This window comes from Sorghum bicolor, chromosome 4 (assembly GCF_000003195.3).
Source record: "Sorghum bicolor cultivar BTx623 chromosome 4, Sorghum_bicolor_NCBIv3, whole genome shotgun sequence".
NCBI classification, from domain to species: domain Eukaryota; kingdom Viridiplantae; phylum Streptophyta; class Magnoliopsida; order Poales; family Poaceae; genus Sorghum; species Sorghum bicolor.
Genome location: NC_012873.2, coordinates 16,510,088 through 16,535,291, shown reverse-complemented (window position 1 = coordinate 16,535,291; position 25,204 = coordinate 16,510,088). Strand labels below are relative to the sequence as shown.

General features: G+C 43.5%; 2 protein-coding genes across 2 annotated transcripts; one reads left to right on the top strand and one right to left on the bottom strand.

Annotated features, from left to right (window-relative positions):
• LOC8081631 (protein DETOXIFICATION 16) lies at nucleotides 17,109–19,727 on the top strand. Its single transcript, XM_002453676.2, has 6 exons — nucleotides 17,109–17,473; nucleotides 17,572–18,116; nucleotides 18,205–18,291; nucleotides 18,403–18,817; nucleotides 18,971–19,057; nucleotides 19,189–19,727. The coding sequence occupies exons 1-6, from the start codon at nucleotides 17,198–17,200 to the stop codon at nucleotides 19,240–19,242; spliced, it is 1,464 nt and encodes a 487-aa protein (XP_002453721.1). The 5' UTR covers nucleotides 17,109–17,197; the 3' UTR covers nucleotides 19,243–19,727.
• On the bottom strand, nucleotides 20,464–24,030 carry LOC8081630 (hepatoma-derived growth factor-related protein 2). The gene is made up of 2 exons (XM_002451925.2): nucleotides 22,352–24,030; nucleotides 20,464–20,923 (listed from the first exon to the last, which is right to left on the bottom strand). The coding sequence occupies exon 1, from the start codon at nucleotides 23,949–23,951 to the stop codon at nucleotides 22,371–22,373; it is 1,581 nt and encodes a 526-aa protein (XP_002451970.1). The 5' UTR covers nucleotides 23,952–24,030; the 3' UTR covers nucleotides 20,464–20,923; nucleotides 22,352–22,370.

Genomic DNA, 25,204 nt, shown 5'->3' with positions numbered 1-25,204 from the left:
AAGAAATAGAAAGCTCCAAATCTCCGAACTAGAAGAATGGAGAGATAAAGCCTATCACAATGCCAGGATCTACAAAGAGAGAACAAAAAGATGGCATGATAAAAGGATCAAGCAAAAGGAATTTCATCCTGGGGATAAGGTTCTCATGTTCAACTCAAGGGTCAAGTTATTTGGCCATGGAAAGCTAAGGAGCAAATGGGAAGGACCATTCTTCGTTGTTGACGCCGCGACTCATGGAGCGGTAACACTGCGGGACGACGACGGTAACATCTTTAAGGTAAATGGTCATCGTCTTAAAGTTTTCCATGAACATGAACCTTTAGAAAAAGAAGTTGATATGATAGAATTTGAATCTGACATAAAGTCTTAAAATCCACATGTCCTTCTTTTTACCTCCTTTTGTTAAAAAAAAATTTTGCTAAACCAATATATTTAGTTCCTTTTGTTTGGAAATAGGTTTTAAAAGGGTTTTAGATGATGTAGGATCGAAGTTGGGCCGCCGAACACCCCAAATGGGGGTCGGCCGACCCCTCTTCTAGGGGTTTTGGCCCAAGGGGGAATAGGTTTAGAAAGAGGGGAATGAATAGAGTTCGGTGGTGAAATTCAAAATCCTGAAATATAGGGGTCGCCCGACCCCCAATATTTTGAGTTTTGAAATCCCCTGGAGTCTCGGATCGTCCCTCAAACGTTCCACGACGCTCCTTTTCAAAATTCAAACTCTCAGGCTCCAAACACATCTATTTATCCCCCCTCTTCTTCTTCTTCCTCCCCTCAATTCATTCCTTCTCATCTTCACCTCGAACCAGACTCTCCTAGCCTCCATTCCTTGCCAAGAGATCCATCTCCATGGCTCCTCCAACTAAATCTTCCAACCAAGCCATTCGCTCCAACTCCCCACGTCCGCAAAGGTCTCTAACTGAGAGCATGGAGTTTGCCCTAGCCGTCAACGTGCTGGAGCCTGAACCACTAGCCATGGTGCCGCCGGCTGGAGGGCCGACGGGCCCCATGTGGGGGTCGCCCGACACCAAGAGGGGTCGCCCGACCTCGCCCCGGGTGACCCAGCGCTCCGCGTCGGCCTCTCGTTCGCTCACACCGCGCAGGGGCATCGGCAAGTCCCTGCTCGAGCCGTAACGCCGGTTCGACCTACCACGGGCCAACTTGCGCTGCGGGAGAAGGCGCCGATGGCCACCAAGCAGGCTATCACCATCTCCTCCGACACGATCCACACCTCTTCCTACTCGCCGTCCACCCCAACCTTTTGGAGGAACCAAGTGGTGGGCGGTGGGCCGGGAAAGGGGAAGGTGCTGATCCCGCCGTTGAACTCTAAGGAAAAGATGGAGTTGCGAGAGTCCTTTGACTCGTCAGCAAGTCCATCCATCCGGCGGAAGATGGATCCACCTCCGATCAACGGTGCGCCTGGCAAATACGAAGAAGATCCAGAAAAAGGCGACATCGAGAAGCTCCTGGAAGTCACAGCTAGCCTTAGAAAGAAAAATAGGATCTTAGAGGAGACAGTGTCGGAGCTCAGGATGGAGAATCTTGAGTTAGAAGATCACTTCCGCCACCTGCGCATTAGCACCAGCGCTAAAATCAAGCGTTTGGCACAAGCAATTGGGCGGGAGGATCTCCTCAAACCTCCATCTCCCTAAATAAATTAGTTAGTTTAGGTTATAGGCACTATTTGATTATTTAGGTTTGATTACTCAATTTTATTTTCCAATTTGTCACTTTGAATTTCACAATGTAAAAGTGCCTATACAATTGAAATTTGATTTAATAGAGTTGTTTTTGGTCCTGCTGGTGTGTTGCCACCAGCAGGACGTCTGCATTTGATCATCTCTCTCTGTTGTAAGTTCAGCTGCACGAAAACTGCAAGTATGGGGGGGTCGCCCGACCCCCCAACTTCATCTCTGAACTGCCGTGAGCATGGAACAACACTGCATACACCTCGGCACGTCATGGCACCAAAAACAGGCGCGATGAGGGGGTCGCCCGACCCCCTTTCTATGGCAAAAGGAAACGACACAAGTGCAGAAAGACTTCCCGAGGGACGTAGAATCGAGTGGCAGGGCCAGGAACCTCCAGGTGGGGTCGGCCGACCCTTCCATGGAGCCCTGGGCCCACCAGGCAGCTTCTATACGACGAAAGACATTTTTCCTGCCCGGTTTGCTAATTCTTCCCCCTCTCAGTCTGTCCAATTCTTTACCTTTGTGTCACAATTAAAATAAAATTTGATAGTTTAAACTTGTTTGCAAAATAAAAAGTGAACTGGTACATGATTTAAGAGAAATAGTGACATAAAGTATAGTTCTTACAATTGTTCATCCTCATGGGTAAAAATCTATAGGAACCATATTGACTAAGTTGTTGATGAAAGTGATATAACTCTTGGCTAAGAATTCATAACATTTCTATTCAAGGTACTTAGAGAATTGTTTCAAAAATATCACAAAACCATAGTATCATTTACTCCTCATTAGCAAGAAATTCCCACTAAAAGCCATACACTTAGATATTCAAGTAATCATTTTATGAAATACAACCTGCTTTTGTAATGAGTTTTGTCAAAACCTTGTTGACCCTAGTGAGAGTTGTATCATAGTCACAAGATCAAGATCACGTACACACCACATATATATATGCTGCTTCTACACTGGAAGTACGCAACCACATGTATTGTGCATCCACTAAATAGGTTGCTCCATACTCTAAGTGTTAGAACACCTCTCTAAATATTGTTTAGAAAATGAGACATAAAAGGGCTTGGCAAAATAAAAGAAAAAGAAAAGATGGACATGTGCAAGTCCATGAAAAAAAAATTGAGCACATAAAGCTCGAAGAAAAAGAAAATCTAGCCATGTCTCAATATACAAGTAGAGAGAGTGTAGTAAATAAAGGAGCAACCTAGTCCACCATATAACACACTTGCACATCTTGATCTATGACTATGACACTCCTCTCTTTGGATCCTTGTTTTTGACTTAACAATATTTGCAAAGTAGAGTATGCTACCTTGTTTATCCCTACCAAGCCCCATATAAGCCTATAATTATAGGATGAAACAAGTTGGCATTCATGCCTTGGTGAGGACTACTAAAAAAAAACTTTGAGTGATCTAGAGCGCTAAATGAGGAGTAGGATTGAACTATGTGACTTATTTTAAAAAGTGTCATAAAAACTCTAAGTACCAAGAATATGAAATTGGAATTTGATCTTGTTCTGAGAGTTGTTCCTTTTCTCAACCTCTGAAGGATATATGCTAGACACTTACACAAAAACCCATTTGGATGAACTATGTTCGAACTAGCATTTTATGCTCACTACTATCTTAAGTTAGAAACCATTGATCACTCATTTTTAACCTTTACTCGAGGACGAGCAAAGACTCAAGTGTGGGGGGTCTTGTTGACGGTATTTATACCATGTTTTCTACTATCATAACTGTCAACATAAGACTCATTTTGGGAGAAAACAACCAAACAAAGTAGTAATATAGGTACATATAACCTAGTTCCACATGTACATGTTACTATTTGGTTGCAGGAGTAAGAACAGGTACTTTTCAAGGGTCCAAACACTAAGAAGGGGTGAATAACTAAAGATCAGTGACACCAGTAACCAAGACAACATTATAGTCATGAAGAGGAAGACATGTAGGACAGGGCTGACACCCTAACCCCATAGAATTGGGGTCGGGCGACCCCACTTTGGTGGGTCCCACAGGTCAGCTCAACTCCACCGACATCAGAGAGCCTCCAGGACACTGCAGGTGGGCCCAACCAGCCAGATAGGGGGTCGGCCGACCCCACTTCATGGCGGTTCCAGGGTCGGTTGGCCTCCCACCGACCTTGCCCACATGTTGCACATGTTAGTTTGCCTCTACCGTTGATCAGATGGCGGTTGTGAAGTCGGTTTGATCCAATGGTGCATGATGAAGATGACGCGGATCGCTGACGTGGCACCGGAGTAGCCCCTACTCCATCTCCCACTATAAATACCCCCCTATTCCTTCACTTAAAGGTCATGTATCTTAGGAGTAAACTACTTTAGTAGCTTAGTGCTATCATAGTGAGTAGAGAGTGAGGAGTTCCAAGGAGGAGTCCCGGCCTGTCGGGAGTCTTCTTCGCGGAGCACCTCAGCGGAAGCAGGTCTTCTTGTAAGTCTTACTTCTGAGTCTTTTCTAGTATTTAATATTTGGTCTGGTACTTTAAGTATAAGAATCCTTTACTGGCACATTGCTTGATCTTGAGTGCTCTTAGCTTTAGCTAAGCTTAGGGTAGCAAGAGCTAGTTTAGACGTGGTGTCTAGACTACTTCTTGCCAGTGTGGACTCCTTGTCGCAGTTGTGTAGACACCTAGTGTGAGAGTGACAGTCCTCGCTAGGCGGAAAGCTCCTCGCATCTGTTGTAGGCAAGTTGCAAATAATAGTTGGGCTGAGCAGGGTAGTCGCTTAGGAGACGGGGAGGTGAAAAACCTCGTTAACTCAATCCTCCTTTTCGGGTATCGCCCTCAGTAAAGAGTTAGGTGAAAAACCTTGACTATACTTAATTACCAAGACCAGGCATTAATACTAGTTAGACCTCTCTACCCCATTATCCTAGACCCTTTGATCATCACCTAACGATCTAAAGCCTAGTTAATTCACTTCGCGTTCCCCGTGGAAATCACGATACCTGGAATACTCCCGGTGAAGGCTACATTGACTACCGTACGCTTGCGGTATAACCGTTTGCCACTTCTGGTGTCAACAGTCACTAGAACTTAAACTTCATCTTCTTCTTGAGTTTGATCTTGATCTTCAATTTGAGTACTAAATGTGTACACCAAGTACAATTCACAATCAAATGACCTTGTACTCATTAATTTTCATGCTTCTAGATCAATTCAAAACCAAACTTAGGTGCCTCAAATACTTATAATCATAATTCCAACTTGAGGACCTTTCAATCAAAGTGACTCTAGATCAATCCGATAATTGTCACTTTTCTGGCAGATTCTGTACTCTTTAAATAAATATCCATATCTCACAATGTACAGATCCAAATACCACAAAATTTGGTGGAGATGTGGCTCACTACAAAAATTTGAGCTTCTTTTGACTTCTAGATTGCTACCAGATTTCAGTTCTTCCACCACTGCTATATGCTAAGAACTGCTGCACTATAGCTGATAAGATCCACTCCAAAACTAGAGTATTCCTTATCCAATTTCCATAAAATTTCTACAGCACTTTCTATCATAACTGTACAGCATGCACACCAAATTTAAAGCCATTCCAAATAGATATGATCACTCAAACTCAGACTTGATCTCAGCTAGCTCAGATTTTCAATATTGGACAGATTTCAAGCAATTGAGCTATACTTGTTCAAATTGAATCAAACTTGAAATCAACTTGATTAAATGCATTCACAAGACATATATCAATTCAATCCACTTACTAAAAGTCATCTTATGAACTTATCCAACCCAAATCAATCCAAACTTGATTACTAAGCATTTATCCATTCAAACACCTTATAGCAAGCAACATTGCATATATATCCAATTCAATCAACTCATATGCACCCAAATGAATGTGATCAACAAATATATACCTTGGTTAGCTCCTGATCATCCAATTTGCAAGCTTCAACTCATGTATTTGCAAGCCATCAAATAATCCAATAAATCACCACAACTTAAATATTTGCACTTGTATGTTGTAGCACATTTGGACGTCACTATCTTGTCATGGCATTGGGTTTGGATGCGCACTAAGCTTCAATACTTGACTCAATCATATAATGAACAATGTAGGATCAATTGAATAAAGCCTCCAATGCCGATGGTACCTACACACAATTATCCACTTTTTGATGGTACCCAAACTAGTTTGGGTCCTCTCAAGTTAGGTGCAACATACTTAGGCATAGACTTAGTATGAGTAGCGGGATGTTTTGCAATAGCAACCATAGAGGTACCATTACCATCCTTTCTAAGCATAGTATTATCATCAATTGAAATGGGCTTAGAATTATTACCTAGGGGACATGAATGAGCCATGTTTCCCCTTTCCCGGCATAAGTAGCAACTTCTTTTAGATTGAGCCTTTTCTTCCTTGCTCATGTGTTGCTTCTCATTGCCTTGCCTCTTGAGAGTTGCTTGAGCCTTCTTCTCAAGCTTGGTAGGACACCTCGAGGCAAAGTGTCCATCATTCTTGCACTCAAATCACTTGATGTGAGCATAACCTTTCTTCTTGTCTTCATTCTTGCTCATCATCTTGGCATCTTGGATTTGCATTGGATGCCTTGCTCTTCCACCCCTTCTTGTTTTCTTCTTCATCATCATCAAGTCACCGTGATGGTTGAACTTGACTTGAGCTTGGGGCTTCTTTGCTTGCTCAACTTGTGGCTTAGGTTGAGGCTCTTCTTGTTGTTTCACCAATTGCTTGGTTGGGCACATTGAGGTGAGATGACCCCAAGTGCGGCACTTGAAGCACTTGACATGCTTGAGCCTCTCTTCTTCTTTTATCTTCTTGAGCTTCTCTTTGTTTGGGCAACCATTAGCAAGATGTCCCATTTCATGGCACCGATAGCACATGAAATGAGAGAGCTTTTCTTTCTTTTGCCCTTTGTCATCTTCTTCTTGAAGCCAAGGCCACATTTGTCACCATAGTTTCTTTGAGTCTTCAATATATGCTCAAAGGTGACTTTTGAGTAGTAGCACCTCTCCAACTTGTTGCTCAAAATCTTCACTTGTTCATTAAGCTTATTGTTCTCCTTCAAAAGGTTAGTCTCACAAGACATAGAAGTAGAACAAGCATCCATATGTGAAGAACATGGCATAGATAATAAATCATCGCAAGAGGTGGATACATGCTTCTTGCCTACATCACAAGGGTTAGTAACAATATGTGATTGATCATTTGACCCAAGTGATGAGCTCTCACTAGTTTTATTTTCTACATTAGAAAGCCTCTTAGTGAGAAAAGCATAATCTTTTACTAAGTTATCATGAGCAACACAAAGTTCCTCATGAGTCAATTTTAGCTCCTCATGTGAACAAGTAGTAACATAAAGTAGATGCTTTTGTTGTTCACATGTGGTCTTTAGAAATGAGTTTTCATTTTTCAATTTACTTGTTTTTGCCATCTCATTTCTTAAAGCTTTAGTGAGTCTACATACAAGCTCAAAATTTGGATCATCACAATCAACAATCACACCTCCAATAGATACCTTGCCGTCATCGTGAGACATGGAGGAATGTGATGAAGTGGATGAGCTTGTAGAAGCATCACTCTCATAGCCATCATCTTCATCCTCACTTGACCATGAGGTGGAGCAATCCTCCACAACCACCATGTTGTGGTCATGCTCAACATCCTCACGTGCATCCACCTTTGGCACATCATCTTCTTTGGTGAGCGCCCCATATTTCTCATTGAGATAACTCCAAATCTCATGAGCGGACTTCATATCCATGATCTTACCAAAAATGTTATCTTTCATGGATGAATAGAAGATGTTAGTAGCTTGGTAGTCGAGATGTAGACATTTCTCTTGTGCTTGAGTTAGATTCTCTTCATCCAACACATGAGAAAGGCCTACATCTACCATCCACCACATTTGAGGAGAAATAAACTTAAAATTGCATGTCATCCAATTTCTCCACTGTGCAAAGTGTGTGCCATCAAAAATGTGTGGACACTCAACATCTAGCCCATAAGCCGCCATCCTCTCGGGTCGGTGAAGACCACAAATGAGAGACCTAGCTCTGATACCACTTGAAGGGTCGAGATGGCGGACTAGAGGGGGGTGAATAGTCCTTTCTAAAACTTATCACGCCGGCTAACCGAAACAAATGCGGAATTAAAACTATCGATCTAGCCAAGACTACACCCCTCTATCTAAGTTCTCTAGCACCTTGAAAAGATCCTAAACAAGCAAACAAGGTGCTACCTTAGCAAGAGCTCACCTAACCAATTCTAGGAGCAAGGTCACACAAACCTATGCAACTAGTACTTTGCAAACTGGGGGAGCTCCTATTCAAACTAGTGAGGCAAAGCGCACAAAGCCTAAGCTCACTAGCAAGCTCAATAACAAGGCAACTAATGCCAAATTAGAGAGCGCAAATTACTTAGCTACACAAACTAAGCAATGCGACTAACAAGGTTACACAAACCAAATTAGTCACGCAAGGGAACTACTTCTAGCTACACAAGCAAGAAGGTAACTAGCAAGCTACACAAGCTAACTAATTACAAGAGCAACTACACAAGCACAAGTATATGAGTGTAAGAACAAGCTTGTGTTAGGGAATTGCAAACCAACGGGAAGAACAAAGTTGACACGATGATTTTCTCCCGAGGTTCACTTGGTTGCCACCAAGCTACGTCCCCGTTGAGACAAGCTCCAAGGTTGCCGCCGGTCCTCTTGCTAGTGGTGACCCACAAGTCACATTCTCCCACGTGGAGTGCTTACCACAAGCTCTAGCACTTGACCCGGCCGGACCACTTGTCGCTCTTCACGTCTCGCTCAACTAGAGTTGCTCTTCGCGATCCCCGCGGGGTGAGCACCGTACCCCTCACAATCTCTTCTCCGGAGCACCGCACAATCTCCTTGCGTGCTTCGACGGAGTCACAAGCCACCAAGCCATCTAGGAGGTGGCAACCTCCAAGAGTAACAAGCACCACCGACTTGCAACACGAACACCTAGTGCCACTCGATGCAATCTCTCAATGCAACGCACTAGAATCACTCACTCGCTATTGATTCGCACTCTTGCAAGCACAAGTGAGTTAGAGGCTTTCCTAGCATTCCCCAACCATGGACACTAAGTCCCAAGGGTGCTCAGCACCAGCCAAGGCCGGTCACCACTTCTATTTATAGCCCCAAGGGCTAAACTAGCCGTTGCCCCTTCACTGGGCAAAACACGTGGGCACTGGACGCTCACAGGGAGCCACCGAACGCTCAACACCCAGCGTCCGGTGCTCAGCTAACCACCACGTGTCACTAGCCGTTTGAAGTCGACCGTTGCCGCCAACGGCTACTGCGCACGCGCGCCTACACGGCACCACCGGACGCTCTACTGCGTCACACCGGACGCGTCCGGTGCTCACCGGACTCGTGCGCAGAGAGCTCCGCAAAGTCGCGCGGTCACCGGACGCAAGCCACCGGACGCACCCTGAGCGTCCGGTGCTCACCGGACTCATGCGCAGAGAGGGTCGCCAAACTGCCCGCCACCGGCCGCTTGAAGGGTCGAGATGGCGGACTAGAGGGGGGTGAATAGTCCTTTCTAAAAGTTATTACGCCGGCTAACCGAAAACAAATGCGGAATTAAAACTATCGGTCTAGCCAAAACTACACCCCTCTATCTAAGTTCTCTAGCACCTTCAAAAGATCCTCAACAAGCAAGCAAGGTGCTACCTTAGCAAGAGCTCACCTAACCAATTCTAGGAGCAAGGTCACACAAACCTATGCAACTAGTACTTTGCAAACCGGGGAGCTCCTACACAAACTAGTGAGGCAAAGCGCACAAAGCCTAAGCTCACTAGCAAGCTCAATAACAAGGCAACTAATACCAAATTAGAGAGCGCAACTTACTTAGCTACACAAACTAAGCAAGGTGACTAACAAGGTTACACAAACCAAATTAGTCACGCAAGGAAACTACTTCTAGCTACACAAGCAAGAAGGCAACTAGCAAGCTACACAAGCTAACTAATTACAAGAGCAACTACACAAGCACAAATGTAGAAATGTAAAAACAAGCTTGTGTTAGGGACTTGCAAACCAACGGGAAGAACAATGTTGACACGATGATTTTCTCCCGAGGTTCACTTGGTTGCCACCAAGCTACGTCCCCGTTGTGTCGACCAACACTTGGTGGTTCGGCGGCTAAGAGGTGTTACACGAACCTCGTCCCCACTAGGACACCGCAAGAACCTACCCACAAGTGAGGTAGCTCAATGACACGCACGATCCAATAGAGTTGCTCTTCGCGATCCCCGCGGGGTGAGCACCGTACCCCTCACAATCTCTTCTCCGGAGCACCGCACAATCTCCTTGCATGCTTCAACGGAGTCACAAGCCACCAAGCCGTCTAGGAGGTGGCAACCTCCAAGAGTAACAAGCACCACCGGCTTGCAACACGAACACCTAGTGCCACTCGATGAAATCTCTCAATGCAACGCACTAGAATCGCTCACTCACACAATCGGATGAACACTATCAAGCATATGTGAGTTAGAGGCTTCACTAGCACTCCCCAAGCATGGACACTAAGTCCCAAGGGTGCTCAGCACCAGCCAAGGCCGGCCACCACTTCTATTTATAAGCCCCAAGGGCTAAACTAGCCGTTGCCCCTTCACTGGGCAAAACACGTGGGCACCGGACGCTCACAGGGAGCCACCGGACGCTCAACACCCAGCGTCCGGTGCTCAGCTGACCGCCACGTGTCACTAGCCGTTTGAAGTCGACCGTTGCCGCCAACGGCTACCACGCGCTCGCGCGCCTGCACAGCACCACCAGACGCTCAACTAGTCCACACCGGACGGTCCGGTGCTCACCGGACTCGAGCGCAGAGAGGGTGTCAAACTCGCGACCTCACCGGACGCTATGCACCGGACGGTCCGGTGCTCAGCGGACTCGTGCGCAGAGAGGGTTGCAAAACGCCTTCACACCGGACGCTGAGCACCGGACTCACTCCGGTGCGTCCGGTGCACACCTGCGCCACAGACACCACACCGGACGCTCTGGACAAGCGTCCGGTGCTGCCAGCACCAGCGTCACTCCCGCGACTTCTCCAAACTTCCCACCGGCGCAATAGAAAATATGCACTTAATTTTCTCAAAAGCGCCGAATCCCGCCGAGCTCTCAACCCTAGGAACTCCACCTCCTTTGCAAATGTGCCAACACCACCAAGTGTACACCACCATGTGCAAGTGTGTTAGCTTTTCACAAACATTTTTCCCAACGGAGTTAGCCTCTCAAACTTGCCACGCCACTCGATCCTAACACGTATGCAAAGTTAGATCGCTCAAGTGGCACTAGATGACTGATATGCAAACAAGTTTGCCCCTCTTGATAGTACGGCCATCTATCCTAAATCCGGTCATAAACTTCTCTACACACCTATGACCGGTGAAATGGAAATGCCCTAGGTGATATCTTTGCCTTGCGCATTCCATTCCATCTCCTCCAATGTTGATGCAACACATGCACCAACCAATCACCAAATGATATGATCCACTTCATATCATCACGTGACCGTATTGGTTCATCGATCTTGACCTCACTTGCTCTTCACCGTTGCCTCGGTCCATCGGCGCCAAGTCTTGCTCAAGCTTCACCGTCACACGCGGTCCCTCGCTTCAAAGCCTCCGACTTGCCCTTCACTCTTGCAACCGGTCCATCAAGCCAAGCCTCATCTTGATCTTCTCCACCTTGGTCACATGACTCTATGTCATGTCTCATATGCAATGAGCTCCTTCATCATCACATCATCACCTGTGGACTAATCTCCTGTGTATCTCACATAAACACTATTAGTCCACCTAAGTTGTCACTCAATTACCAAAACCAAACAAGGACCTTTCAAGCGGCCGTCTCGGTTAACTTATTAACCGTGGCGGTTGGGAAACCGCCTCGGTTAAGGCAACAACTAACCGTGGCCTTTGATCCGTGGCGGTTGTCGTGCCCGCCACGGTTAACTTGTTTTGTCCGCCACGGTTAAATATTTCTGTAGTAGTGCTACCCTATATCTGTGCCATTCGTTCATCGGGTCAACATCGAGTCGTCCATCGAGACTCGAGATGGGATGAGACGAAAGAGAGGAGGAAAGAGAGAAAGGACCAAGGAGAAAGAGATGTCTATTTGGCACCAACATGTTGGACCATGTATAAAGGGATGATGTTTTCTCTGGAATACACCTCCTCTATAATCTAGAATTCTATTTTCTCAATGTACCAACTTTTAAGGGAAAGGGGGAAATGGGATGTGGTGGAGTTGCTCTAATAAAAGAGAGTTAGACAAAAGTGAACACTTCACTTCTCAAATGGACACACCACTGATATTGCTTAGAGCATCTCCAATAGTTTTTCTTAAACGCACACTCTAAATCATCATTTGAAGAGTTGTTTGAATAAAAATACTTTTCTATATCTTTATTTTGTAACCGCTTTTCTATATCTTGTATGCACTCTCGGCTATGTATCTCTGCTAACGAAAAATTCAAACGGTAATATTTGAAGATTAATTAAAAACTTGTTAAAGGATATTTTTTTTACTAAAATCTTTATTCTAATTAATAAGAAAGGATATAGTGATACTCTTGGAAATGCTCTTAGGTCATCATTATTGGAAGTTTTATGACTCAGTTTCCAACATATTAATATTTTGGAAACAATGCAGAAGAGTTTTATGGGATGAAACTCCCCTCATTCCCATAAAACTCTTATCATCTCTCTTTATTAATATAGTGTCATATCAGTATATTTAATGGTATGAAACTCTAAGAGCAAGATCAATAATAGAGCAAGTGCTTGACTACAAGCCAAGTAATTAGAGCCAAATTATTATAATAAGTTGTATTTTACTTGTCTCTAAAATATCTTCTCTTTTCTATTTCTTCTCACAACACTTGCTATTTGGACCCACCACTACCCTGTGCCTAGTTTGATGCTTACATAAGAGCCAAGCTATCATCTCTCTCATCTCTTCTCTCCTCTATATTAGCATTAGCTTGGCTATAAGCTCATTATTGTATCTGTCTAATAAAACTCCATTAAAACTGGCCTAGGTTCAATCACAGAGTACCATGATGTGCTACCCTGCGATTGGCTACAGTAAAAAAATTCGTTTGGATTTCCCGCTCCATTACCGAAAGAGTCCCCCCATCTCAAAGTCAGATGTGTTAACGCGCAAAATGACAAATCCTAGTGACACCGACAAGATCCGATCAGTGGAGAAATGGACACAAAAGATAAGGTATAATTTGGGGTTTCACAGTCACAGCATGCATATCCATGTTACCATCAAACATCAAAGCAGCATACTCGGTACTTCTGAAATACAGCATATTTTGACTTTTAACATTTATACTAAAATATAATATATTTTGTGTAGTGTCTATTTAAATGTTTAGAAAAAATTGTAAAAATAAAACAATAATTTAAAAATTAATTTCTTAATCAGTTTTAATCCATAAATACATAATCATTTAAGTATTTTCTTAAGTTATTTTGTTTCTTAAAATATACTATATCACACGATGAGAGAGTATATCATATACTAGTTGATATGTTGTGTTATTATATACTCTCTTAAAATTTTTTTACAAATAAGTCAAAATAATTATCCACATTTAGTCAGACTGCATGTGAATTTTTTGCCGCTAAGTGCCATGGTTGCATATAAAAAATAAGTAATTCTCAAGACTTCAACCTATACCTTCACACTCATACAACACCTCCCTACCAATAATTACAGACTCATTTGTGAGTTTACACATGATGCTACCCTTTCTTTATATATATTAAAATTTCATAAACTTGTTTTGAATATTTTTCCTACCAGATGAATTTAAATGGAAAAAGGTTCAACTAATAAAAACCTTTAAATGTTTTCAAGCACTGCAACTTTGGTACAACATGTGTCTCTATCAGAAATTGTTTGAAAACAATTTGAATCTCAAATATGTGTTAATTTGAAAAAAAAATATATTTGAGACTCTAAACAACTTCAAATCAAAACTTATATCAACAACAAATTTGTAGATTTGACCGGCCACTATAACTTTGGTATTAACGATGTGAACATTCAAGGTAGTTTGATAATTTTAAATTTTAATGAATTTAAAAATATAAAAACTTAAAAATACACATTTGGGACTCTAAACAACTTCGAATAAAAAACTTTTCAACTATTAAGGTGTAGATTGTATTGCGGACTACAACTTTGATATAGATCATTTCAACATTCGAGGTTGTCTAAAATTTTAAATCCTTCATATTTAGATCCTTGCAAAAGTTATTAATTTGTTCTTTGTCCATATTGCAGTCATGCCGTTTGGACTTTTACTTTCCTTGCAAATATGTCTGCACGTTATGATAGAACTCAATATGTCTTGAAATCAAATTTCATACTATTGTTGGATGTGAGTTGTTCTAACTCACATGAGCAAAGATCATGAGTTCGTGCCACATATGGGACATGGAAGAGCGTAAGTGCAAGATTGTCGTAACAGATTTGGATTATGTTTATTGTCATGTGGACAATGGAAACAAAGTGACTTTTTAAAAGCGATGATAAGAAGAAATTTTTGCTCTTTAATATTAGGTATCGTCACATTGAAATAGGTTTTCCTATGGTCGATGAATTAGGCTTTGTTTGGTTCTCCTAGAAAACGCTTCTACTGCCAAAAAATCAAAATGTTAATCAAACAAGTGAAACCTAAAGTTGTTGTTTTTTAAGAAATCATTGATTTTTGTTTTCGTAGCACCTTGGAGGGCCTTTGGTTTTTGGTTTATGTCGTTCCAAATAGATAGAAACAGAGACATATATGCTTCATTGTTGTTTTAAGATAAATAGCTAGAGGAAGATGGTATGTTTGAACCAAATAATTTGTAAACAATTTTACACACATACTCCCTCCATACCTATAAAAAAGTCGTTTAGGACAATGACACGGTCTCAAAAGCCTAACTTTGACTTCTTGTTTCTATAAAATATTTATCAAAAAATGGTATATGTATATTTTTACGAAAATATTTTTTTAAGACAAATTTATCATATAGTTTTCACATTTTCAAACTTAACAAACTAAAAGTTATTTATGATTTATATTCCCAATGTTTGACTCAAACCTTGTCCAAAACGACTTTATTTGTGAGTATGGAGGGAGTAGTTCATAGCTCAGCTTATATCAAGGTTTTCACGGCTCATACATGAACCAAACAAATTGTGTCCTAGTGACTTCAGATGTAGGGCCCACACCATGTAGTTACCAACTTACCATCCAGAAAATCAGAATTTTTTTTATAAAAAAAAATTGATTTTATTACGACATGCTATTTTTTCCATTCACCTTTGAGGATCAGTCGTGGTCTTCTAGACTCTACCAAAAGTCTGGAAGAATTTGTTGCTTTATCCAAATGTGTAAAAGATCATAGCCGCACTCGATTAGGGATACTTCAAAAATTTTATTATTTGTTTGAACTCATGATCTGAATGAGTCGCACATACACCCTAGCACATGATCCTCGACGCTGAGGACATCCCTTAAGTGCGGCCGATTTTCTAGCATTTCGTATTGGCTGTCTTGCATTTCTAATAAGTTGTTTAACCGTTGGCATGTCGTATGTATTGTATATACAAAATGGATTGGTTTAGATCGATCTTAACCTGATGATTCATCATCATGAAGTATTTCTATTTTCTATAGAAAAATTCCTTTTCATCTAAGTGAAAGGATCCAGTATTTTTTTACTAGGAATTCCGCTTCCTCGAAAAGTTTTTCTTTGGGGAAAACAAAAATAAAAAGAGAATGGAAGAATTCTTCTTATTCCATAAGAAAACAAAGGAACCCTAGAATTCTATTTGCATAAGGTACATTACGCCATACAATCTAAATATAAAAGGGGTATGAGGGCAATTAATTACTTTGAAAACGTGAAATAGCTGATGGGAGAAGTTGTTGTTGAGAAATAGGAAAGTGGAATGAAATCCAGTCTTAGTCAAATATTTCATATCTCTTCTTGTCCAAACACAAGGAAAAGGATGTCGTTTTACCTTACAATTTTGCTAGATACAAAGCATAAAAATAAATAATATATATACAAAAAATCCAGATGTTGATGAAATTCCATTTTTTGTGTTACTTTAGTAGATTTTACTCTATTTATCCTTTAGTTTAATTCTATTTGAATTTCGCTGTATTCTGTAATGTAAATAGAACGAAATTTATTGTATAAAATGAAATTTCAATAAAATAAAAAAGGAGTCTTCATGTCCCGTTGAGTATCGAATCCCGTTATTGCGCCGTGGCAGGGCGAATTGCTGGCCTCTAATCAAGTATTTTGTCCGCTATATTTAATTGTCTTGCATGTATGTCTTGGAAATCAACCTCACTAACGTGAGTACATAAGAGCAAAGCTAGTCGGCTTCTAGCTATAAAATTTCTTTATAGCTTTTTTTGTAGCTTATTTATATAATGGTTAGTTCATCACTATTAATATATGATCTACTTGTCTCTTTTACAAACTTTTTTGGTTCTTGTGAGTTTACATCCTACTTTTTCTCTCTTCTCTTCTCTCTTCTGCACCTCAGTATTTAGTCGACTTACTACCTATTATAATACTTGCTCTAACAAGGTTTAGTGTTTCGGGCCTTTTTAGCATGGCTCTAGCTCTGGTTCCAGCAAAAACTTTTGTGGAGTTATACGAAATATTTTTAGATCTAGAGTTGTTTTTTATGAGGACAAAAGTTGTTTTAGGATCAAGAACCGGAGCTGAAGAAGTGGCTACCTCTGCAAACGGGCCAAAGAATCATCATAACACAGCGAAGAAATTTTGTTTTGTACATGCTCTATTTTAAATTATAAGATGTTTTGATTTTTTCTAGATATATTTATTTCTGTTATGTATTTAGATATGCATATAGTATATCTAAGTGTGTAACAAAAATTATGAAATAAAAAAAAATCTTATAATTGGGAACGGAGAGGGAGTATAATTTGGAGTGAAGGGAGGAGTAGGTTCTTTTATTAACGCAAGCAGTTTTCCTTTCGGCGTTAGGCGGCCAAAATGGAGCAGCTTTTTTATTTACTGCATATTGCTGCACCTACGGCTACATACAGGGTTTCTTTAGTTTAAAAAAATTCAAAAGTTTTTAATGTATGAAATATTAAATATAAATAAAAAAATATTTAATTACATAGTTTACTTATAATTTGTAAGACAAATTTTTTGAACTTAGTTAGTTTATGGTTGAATAATAATTACTAAATACAAACGAAAATACTACAGTAGTTAAACCTAAAAATTTTCGCGAACTAAACAAGCTCCTAGTACTCCAAACTACTACTAATAATATGGTCGATCCGTACAGTATATAACAAGGCCAACAGTGATCAGTGCCGTCTGTCCGGCTGGATCTCCATTGCTGCCTTCTCGGCTTGTCACTCACTGTCACTGTGAAGCAAAGCAAGAGAAGGCAAGCATGGAGGAGCCGCTGCTGAGCGCACCGTCGACCACGGAAAAGCTTCTTCACGGGGTAGGAGGAGGCAAGGAGGAGGAGGAGGAGGAGAGCTTGGCGTTGGCGGTGCGCGAGACGAAGCAGCAGCTGTACCTTGCCGGGCCGCTCGTCGTCGGGTTCCTCCTGCAGAACCTGGTCCAGATGGTCTCCGTCATGTTCGTCGGCCACCTCGGCGAGCTCGCGCTGGCCAGCGCGTCCCTGGCCACCTCCTTCGCCGGCGTCACGGGCTTCAGCTTGCTGGTGCGGTGAAGAAAACATCCCTTCACATCTCCCGCACGCCGTCTCTCTCGTTTCTCTGATTCTCTAGCTCGTTTCTGTCCATGCTCGGCACTTGGCAGGCTGGCATGGCGTGCAGCCTTGACACGCTGTGCGGCCAAGCGTTCGGAGCGAAGCAGTACTACCAGCTGAGCGTGTACAAGCAGCGAGCCATGGTGGTGCTCACTCTGGTGAGCATACCGGTGTCGGTAGTCTGGGCCTACACCGGCGAGATCCTCGCCTGGTGCGGGCAGGACCCGGAGATCGCGGCGGCGGCAGGGATCTACATCCGGTGGCTGATCCCGGCGCTGTTCCTGTTCGGGGCGCTGCAGTGCCACGTCCGGTTCCTGCAGACGCAGAACCTGGTGGTGCCCGTGATGCTGAGCTCCGGCGCCACCGCGCTGTGCCACCCGGCCGTCTGCTGGCTGCTGGTGCGCGCGCTCGGGCTGGGCAGCAACGGCGCCGCGCTCGCCAACGCCATCTCCTACCTCGCCAACCTCGCCTTCCTCGCGCTCTACGTCCGCCTCTCGCCGTCCTGCAAGTACAGCTGGACGGGGTTCTCCGCCGAGGCGTTCCGTGGCGTCCCCGACTTCCTCAAGCTCGCCGTGCCGTCCGCCGTCATGGTCTGGTGAGTTTTCACTTTTCACTTCCGGGATGCATTAATTCTTGTGCTAGCTAGCTTCTTCCTGTCACTGTCATGAACTGGTGGACTGCAGCATGAAGTGGTGGTCCTTCGAGTTCCTGGTGATGTTCTCCGGCCTCCTCCCCAACCCCAAGCTCGAGACGGCCGTGCTGTCCATTTGGTAAATATACCCATCTATCTGAGCTTCACTTCGATCTCATCTCATCGGCCATTGCTCGATGATCATGGTTTCGTCTTGTGATGTCGTCGTGCGTGGTTGCTTTGCTTGTAGCTTGAACACCAACAGCTTCGCATTCATGGTTCCGCTGGGACTCGGTGGTGCCGTAAGCACGCGTGTGTCGAACGAGCTCGGCGCGGGGCACCCGCGGGCGGCGCGGCTGGCGACGCGGGTGGTGGCGGTGCTGGCGCTGGCGGCGGGCGTGTCGGAAGGGGTGGTCATGGTGCTGGTGCGCCACCAGTGGGGGTACGCCTACAGCAACGAGGAGGAGGTGGTCCGCTACACCGCCAGGATGATGCCCCTCATCGCCGTCTCCCTCGTCTTCGACGGCATGCAGAGCGTGCTCTCGGGCGTTGTCCGGGGCTGTGGCCGCCAAAAGGCCGGCGCGTACATCAACCTCGCCGCGTACTACCTCGCCGGCGTCCCGTCGGCGTTCGTCTTCGCCTTCGTTTGCCGTCTAGGAGGAATGGCACGTACTCTGCCTGCCTTTGCTTCTTTGAAATTTTTCAACAGTTTCAATTCATTCAACAGTTTCTCTGCTCTGCCTAGCTTCTCTGAATTTTCCAATTCGAGAGGTCGTGCTTACAATGTAACGCTGGTGGTTTGTACGCTGATCGAGCAGGGCCTGTGGTTGGGCATCATGTGCGGCCTGGTGGTGCAGATGCTGCTGCTGCTCTCCATCACACTATGCACCAACTGGAACAACGAAGTAAGCATAACTAGTTTTTTTTATGTGAAGCCGCGCATGCATTTCGTTTTGATGGTTCTCATCTCATGCATGTTTTTCGACTTGATCTGAATGAATTGAATCCTGTCGTTGGTTCTGCACTCTCCATGCAGGCGCTGAAAGCGAAGGATCGGGTGTTCAGCTCTGCTCTTCCTCCATTAGATTAGACATGGCAGCCGGCCACATGAGATTGCGCGGAGGGAGAACACAAGGGGATGCAGTCTTGTTGAGGTATTGATTGGCACAAGGAAGAAGAAACGCTAATGTGGTGTGGTGGAAGGAATAATTTACCGATCGATAATGGCCATGTGGCAGTTGAAGCAGTTTTGTCCGTCAATCTGTCTTAGATGCAGATTTGAGGCATCAACGCAACTAATGATTCGTTCTGACACCCAACCGGGCCATATTTTAAGCAGCATGGTTTTTTTTTTTGAATCTTGATGCTTTCGACGGTGCTGATGCAAACTTGCAAGTTTCCACTTATCTTGACAGAGCTTCGGGAATGCATCGCCATCACATATCCGCTGATCTGCTACATCCTTGCCTCCTTCGTATGGCATCCATCTGGACCTCATCCACACACATTCCGAGAAAAGTTTGCTAGACATCGTCTGAACCTCATCAATACACATTCCGAGAAAAGTTTGCTTGACATCCAACGCTCGGTATCCTAGCTAGGCAAAGGCATCACGGTACAGAACCAAGAAACCAAGCACGCCAATAGGTGAAGTGAGGCTTGTTTAGTTCCAAAAAAAAACTTATAAAAATTTTCAGATTTTTCGTCACATCAAATCTTACGACATATACATAAAACATTAAATATACATTAAAAAATAACTAATTGTACAGTTTATCTGTAATTTACAAGACTAATCATTTGACCTTAGTTAGTTCATAATGGATAATATTTATCAATTATAAACGAAAATGCTACAATGATCATTTTGCAAAAAAACAAATTAGCCTGAGCATGGTGATATTATACTACGTCACTGCAGCATTCTGCAGAGCTGAGTGAGCAGGTTGTGTCCGCATATGGAAGTGCTAGATTTTGAACACGCCACTAAAGGTACATCTAATTCATTTTTTTAAAAAAAAACAATAGGGAGATCTAAAGAAGCACGTATTGCGATCTGAAAAAAAAGCATGCGCACATGACATAAAAAAGCCACTAAAATTCATCATAACTAGAGGGTAGTTTGCTTTATAAAAAACATGTCCACAATGAAACACACTAACAAAATTGCTACAACTTTCCTCCTGGCCGTCCACTCATTGAGTCCATTTCAGCGTGCACAACTTAGATACGAAAAACATCGCTATTGTGTTACATATAGCTTATACTCACTCAGGATGTGCTATTTAGAGTTCAGATAAGGCTATATGAATAGAATATCGACCAACCAGATTTGCATGGCAATCAACCGCAGATCTATTCAAGCAAACTGGTTTGAAAACTCCTGACGCATATTCAGTTCTCAGTTGTGACTCCAGCCACAAACCACAGTACCCAGATAACTGATCCAAAACTGCACTAAAAACAGAAAATTCTACTAGTGAACAGTAACAGAACAAAACTACTTGCATCACTAACTGGAGTGCTGGATCTAACATAGATACTTCAAGTTAAAACTCAATAAAAGGAAATTCCAAGAATTTAGCACCCCATTAAGTACACATGCTCAAGTCAAATACTAGCTCAAATGGATTAGCAGGATCGACAGCTTAAGTAGCTTAGAAGACACTAATCCTCGCCCCCATGAAATTGCAAAAGATGCCCACTGCTCGCATCTCACCCATAAATTCAAAACAAATCGCCTTTTGTAGATTGAATCTTCTATCCGCCATCTGATTATAACCAATGAACAATACTCATATAAGCGCATACACAATGGAATAACATAAAAAGTAAAAGAAAACAGAAATGCAATGTACATTAAAATAAATTTTAAATTGGCATCTCTACATAAAGAGTTCTACATGAATCCATTGTAGCAGAACATGGTTGAATAAAATTTAGATGTAATATTGAGTTGGATCCTTTTTTTATGTAGCCTCAAGTTGGTCCCAAACGATGAGTCCTTAAAAAAGGATCAGGAGATTAAGTTATTTATTATCTTCTACGTGTAACAAATTACAATGATATCACAAAAACAAATTAAGTTCATAAATCATTTATGTGTTAAGACCCCCATATTGGAAGAGGCTCAGAACACATCTCTGCACTGAACCTCAAAATTTTATTCATGTCTAAGTTCCCAGTTTGGGCAATAATTCTGAGCAGAGATTTTTTATCCACTGCAGTTGAGAACTCAAGTCCCTCCAACAAAACTAATATCTTAGTGATCAACTACTAACAACATTAATTGTTGCCCATTATAAACTATCATTTGAAATCGATCTCTAATAGGTAATAAATCCACCAAACTGATCATCTACTGTGATACAAGCTACTTTCAAGGTGAAACATATGTCCAAATGTTTATGCCAGTGACATCAGTGTAAGTAATGGGAATCAAATTTACAAGGAGCTATCATTTCTACACTAAAAATTCATCTAGAGCCAGAGCCATTTAAGAAAGGATTACTAGTTGACATCGTACATATGTAGCTAGTACCAACTCCAAACTGATTATTCCTGATCCTGGGTTAAATCTAAATACAGTAGAACCTATTAGGAAATTTTACACTACAAGAACTATCAATTCTACACTACAAATTCATCTAGAATTCTAGATACACTGGCTAATACTTTGAACAATTACCAGAGTCATCTAAGAAAGAATTACTAGTCAACATCGGATGTACGTAGAAATTACCAACTCCTTGATTGTTCCTTTAACCAAAAAAAACTACACAACATTTATTAGTTTCAATCTAGTGAAGAACTACACATTAGACTAAAGGTGAATCTAATCTAAATATTTAAATAAGAACAGAATTCATGAGATGCTACATCAATCTTGTGCCTCTTGTACCATCTGTGACAAATTTGGCTTCCACTGTAGTCACTAGACAAGTGCAGCTTCACACATGTGAAATGAAACTCCCACAAATCTGCATGCTTCATGCGGCTAATTCTAGAGATATGTGATAAAGTTAGATCAATTTTTCATTGCATATATGTCAAATTTTACTGCGGACGAATATAACATTTCGTTCATTGTTTCAGATGTGAAATCCAAGCTTTAGACCCATGAATTCTACAAATTTAGCAATAATAGTACACCTGACATCAAGAGGAAACATAATAACTCAAGTAGAATGTTATATTACCACATTAATCCAGAAAGGCTTAGTCCACTAAGCTGAGCAACAAATTAAGAACCTCCTTCTTTATGTCCCCTTGACGGACCTTCGCCTTCGCCTCTGCTACTCTTTGCTTCTTGATCTTGGATTCCAGACCTTCTGCCCTCTCATCAGCAATGGATCCAAATGCTCTCTTCAGAGTCTCCCCACATGGATGATGGGCCTCAATCTCCTCCACATAAACAGCAAGGTTGGAATACAACTTCTGCAGTTCATCAAAACCTCTGCGCACACCTTGCACATTAGCATCTCCTTCTGTTTCCTGGTCCTTTATTTCTCCTTCCTTATCCCTAATCAGAGTGCCACCATTCTGATTTGCATTTATGGTTTCCTCTGGTGTCACACTGTCTGTATCTCTGTCCATCTTCCCTTTGTCAGTTTTCCCCTTCTTGCCCTTGGCCAGATGACCACCATCTTTGTTCAATTCCTCATTGTGACTTTCCTGCTTCTTACTCTTCCTTGGGTAGGCAGTGGTGGTAGCCTCCTCTGACAACCTGGGCTGCCCCTTCTTACTTCCTTGCTGAGAATCACCACATTGATTGGCAGTACTGGGGGCAGCCTCCTTTGCCACACCGCCCTTTGCATTTCCATCCATCTTCTCTTTGTTAGCCTGCCCCTTCTTACCCTTTGTAACAGCACCACCCTTCTGAGACGTAACAGCAGCAGCAGCCTCCCTTGCTTTCTCTCCCCAGACTTCTTCTGAGAGATTATACATCTGGAGTCCATCTGGTGTACTTGGCACAATGCCCGTGCTCACTGCTTTCTCGTACCGGTCCTTTAGCCTTCGCACCTTCTCATAGATATCTGAGTAGGTGCAGCTCTTCCTGACAAGGCGGTCACGAACACTAGCAAGAAGTAAATCAGTCTTTGGCAGCACGCCCTCACTCTTGACATGCGCCGCAAGGGCCTCCAAGATCTTCTTCTCATCATCTTTCCCCCAGCGCACAAGGCCTGTGGGTGTGGCCTCAGGAGCTGCCTTCTCTGCCTTGCCCTTCTTCGCCTTTCCTGCTGGACTGGCATCAGGCGCCGGTTTCTCTAGCTCAGCTTTGCCCTTCTTTGCCTTTCCTGCTGGACTGGCCTCAGGCGCCGGCTTCTCTAGCTCGGCCTTGCCCTTCTTCGCCTTAGCAGGAGGAGGGGAAGCCTCAGCCCCCGCCACAGCCTTCTCCTCCCCGGCCTTGGCCCTTTTCGCCTTCCCGGTAGGAGCAGGATCCGAGGCGGGCCTCTTCTTCTGAACCACAGGCACCGGGTTCTCGGGCTCCGACTCCGACGACTCGCCCTCCTCCTCCTCTTCGCCACCGGATTCCGGCTGGGGCGCCGGGTGCGAATGCTTGGTGGAGGAGCGGGGCACCTGCCGCATCTGGAACGCTTGGACATCGGTGTCGGATTCCGAACCCGCCTCCGACGAGTCGGCGTTGTTGGCCGCGGCCTGCGCGGACCTACGGTGCGCGGGGAGGCGAGGAGTCTCCTCCAACTCTTCGGAGCCAGATTCCTCGGAGGACGACTCCTCCTGCGGCGGCGGAGGAGGCGGCGGCGGCGGCGGCGGCGGCGCACGGCGCTTGCGGGCCATCGCTCGCAGCTAGGGTTTAGGTGGCGGTGGGGAACGGGGAATGGGAAGGGTCCGTCTGATGCGGGACGACTCGGTTGGGACTTGAGTGGAGGCCTCTTGGACTCTTGCTTGGACGACCGTTGGAGTACTGGACTGGTGTGCCAGGTGTCCAGCGTTTGTATCGTGTTGGGCCGACTCCACGATAAACTTTTGCCAAAGTTTTGTGTTGAATTCCTTCCAAGGACATTATCAGTCAAAACTAAACACATTTGTTAGATTCATTTGAAGTGTGTTCGATTCTAGAATGAGGTGATATAGATCAAGTCACAACGGGATGAACATATCCCTATGTTCAATATGAGAGATAGGTCTTTTCCCTATTACATATCTGGTAGAAGGGATGGAGATCGGAGGAACTTGTCACTCTTTTATCTCTGTTAGACTACCATTAGGTGAGACTTAAATATTAGCGTCTTTCTCTTCTATCTTCCAGTCTTGCACCTCGCGTCTAACGCTAGTCCGTGACCATCACGCCCACCTTGTCAACACATGGCGACATTCATGCCTTCAGCCTTGTTCGCTGCCACCATAACCACCCTTGCCCCCATTTGCTGCCACCGCCCCCGCCTAACATGGTCAACGGCGTCTACAACTATCGCCACCCCCAGATTAATGATGTGAAGACAAGTGCGGCTAGCACCAAACTTCCTCCTGCTATGGGATCTCGGTGTGGGACAGACTTCGTGAAGCTCGACGGATCTCAACCAGAGCAAAGTCAGATGAGGCTTCCTCAAAGGAGAGCGGATGTAGCTCAATGGCGCTGACAATATACGGGATGAGAGACCGCGTGAGCAAGGCAACCGATGACATCTTTGGAAAGGGACAAATTCATAACTCATTTTTGAATAGAAGAGACGAGTCCATCATCTAATCTAGAAGTACATTTCTTCATGAAAGTAGGCTTTTTGCTCCACTACTCGAAATAAAAATAAAGAGAATATAGAAATAGATAGCATAGAGAGAATTTAGGTAGCAACAAATCGATGGACCAAATAGATAGCTTGTTGGAGATCCGAAGGGCAAGGCATCCAGTTGGAGATGGTTTTCTTTTGCTCCACTAAAATATATAGAGTAGAGGGTAAATAGGTGTTTTTTTCCTCCGCTACTCAAATACAAGCGTAAGAGAGACTGTTTAGGTAGCCCGGAGATGCTCTTCGCCTAATTGCTTTCTTCGCACAGAGCTGCCGCCCTATGAGCTTCACCAGGCAAGATAT

Bases quoted from the DNA above. Each gene is read 5' to 3' on its own strand.
- LOC8081631 (XM_002453676.2), top strand. From the start codon at position 17,198: ATGGAGGAGCCGCTGCTGAGCGCACCGTCGACCACGGAAAAGCTTCTT. The intron at 18,818-18,970 runs GCACGTACTCTG...CTGATCGAGCAG, and splicing joins TTTGCCGTCTAGGAGGAATG to GGCCTGTGGTTGGGCATCAT. The intron at 19,058-19,188 runs GTAAGCATAACT...CTCTCCATGCAG, and splicing joins GCACCAACTGGAACAACGAA to GCGCTGAAAGCGAAGGATCG.
- LOC8081630 (XM_002451925.2), bottom strand. From the start codon at position 23,951: ATGGCCCGCAAGCGCCGTGCGCCGCCGCCGCCGCCGCCGCCGCCTCCT.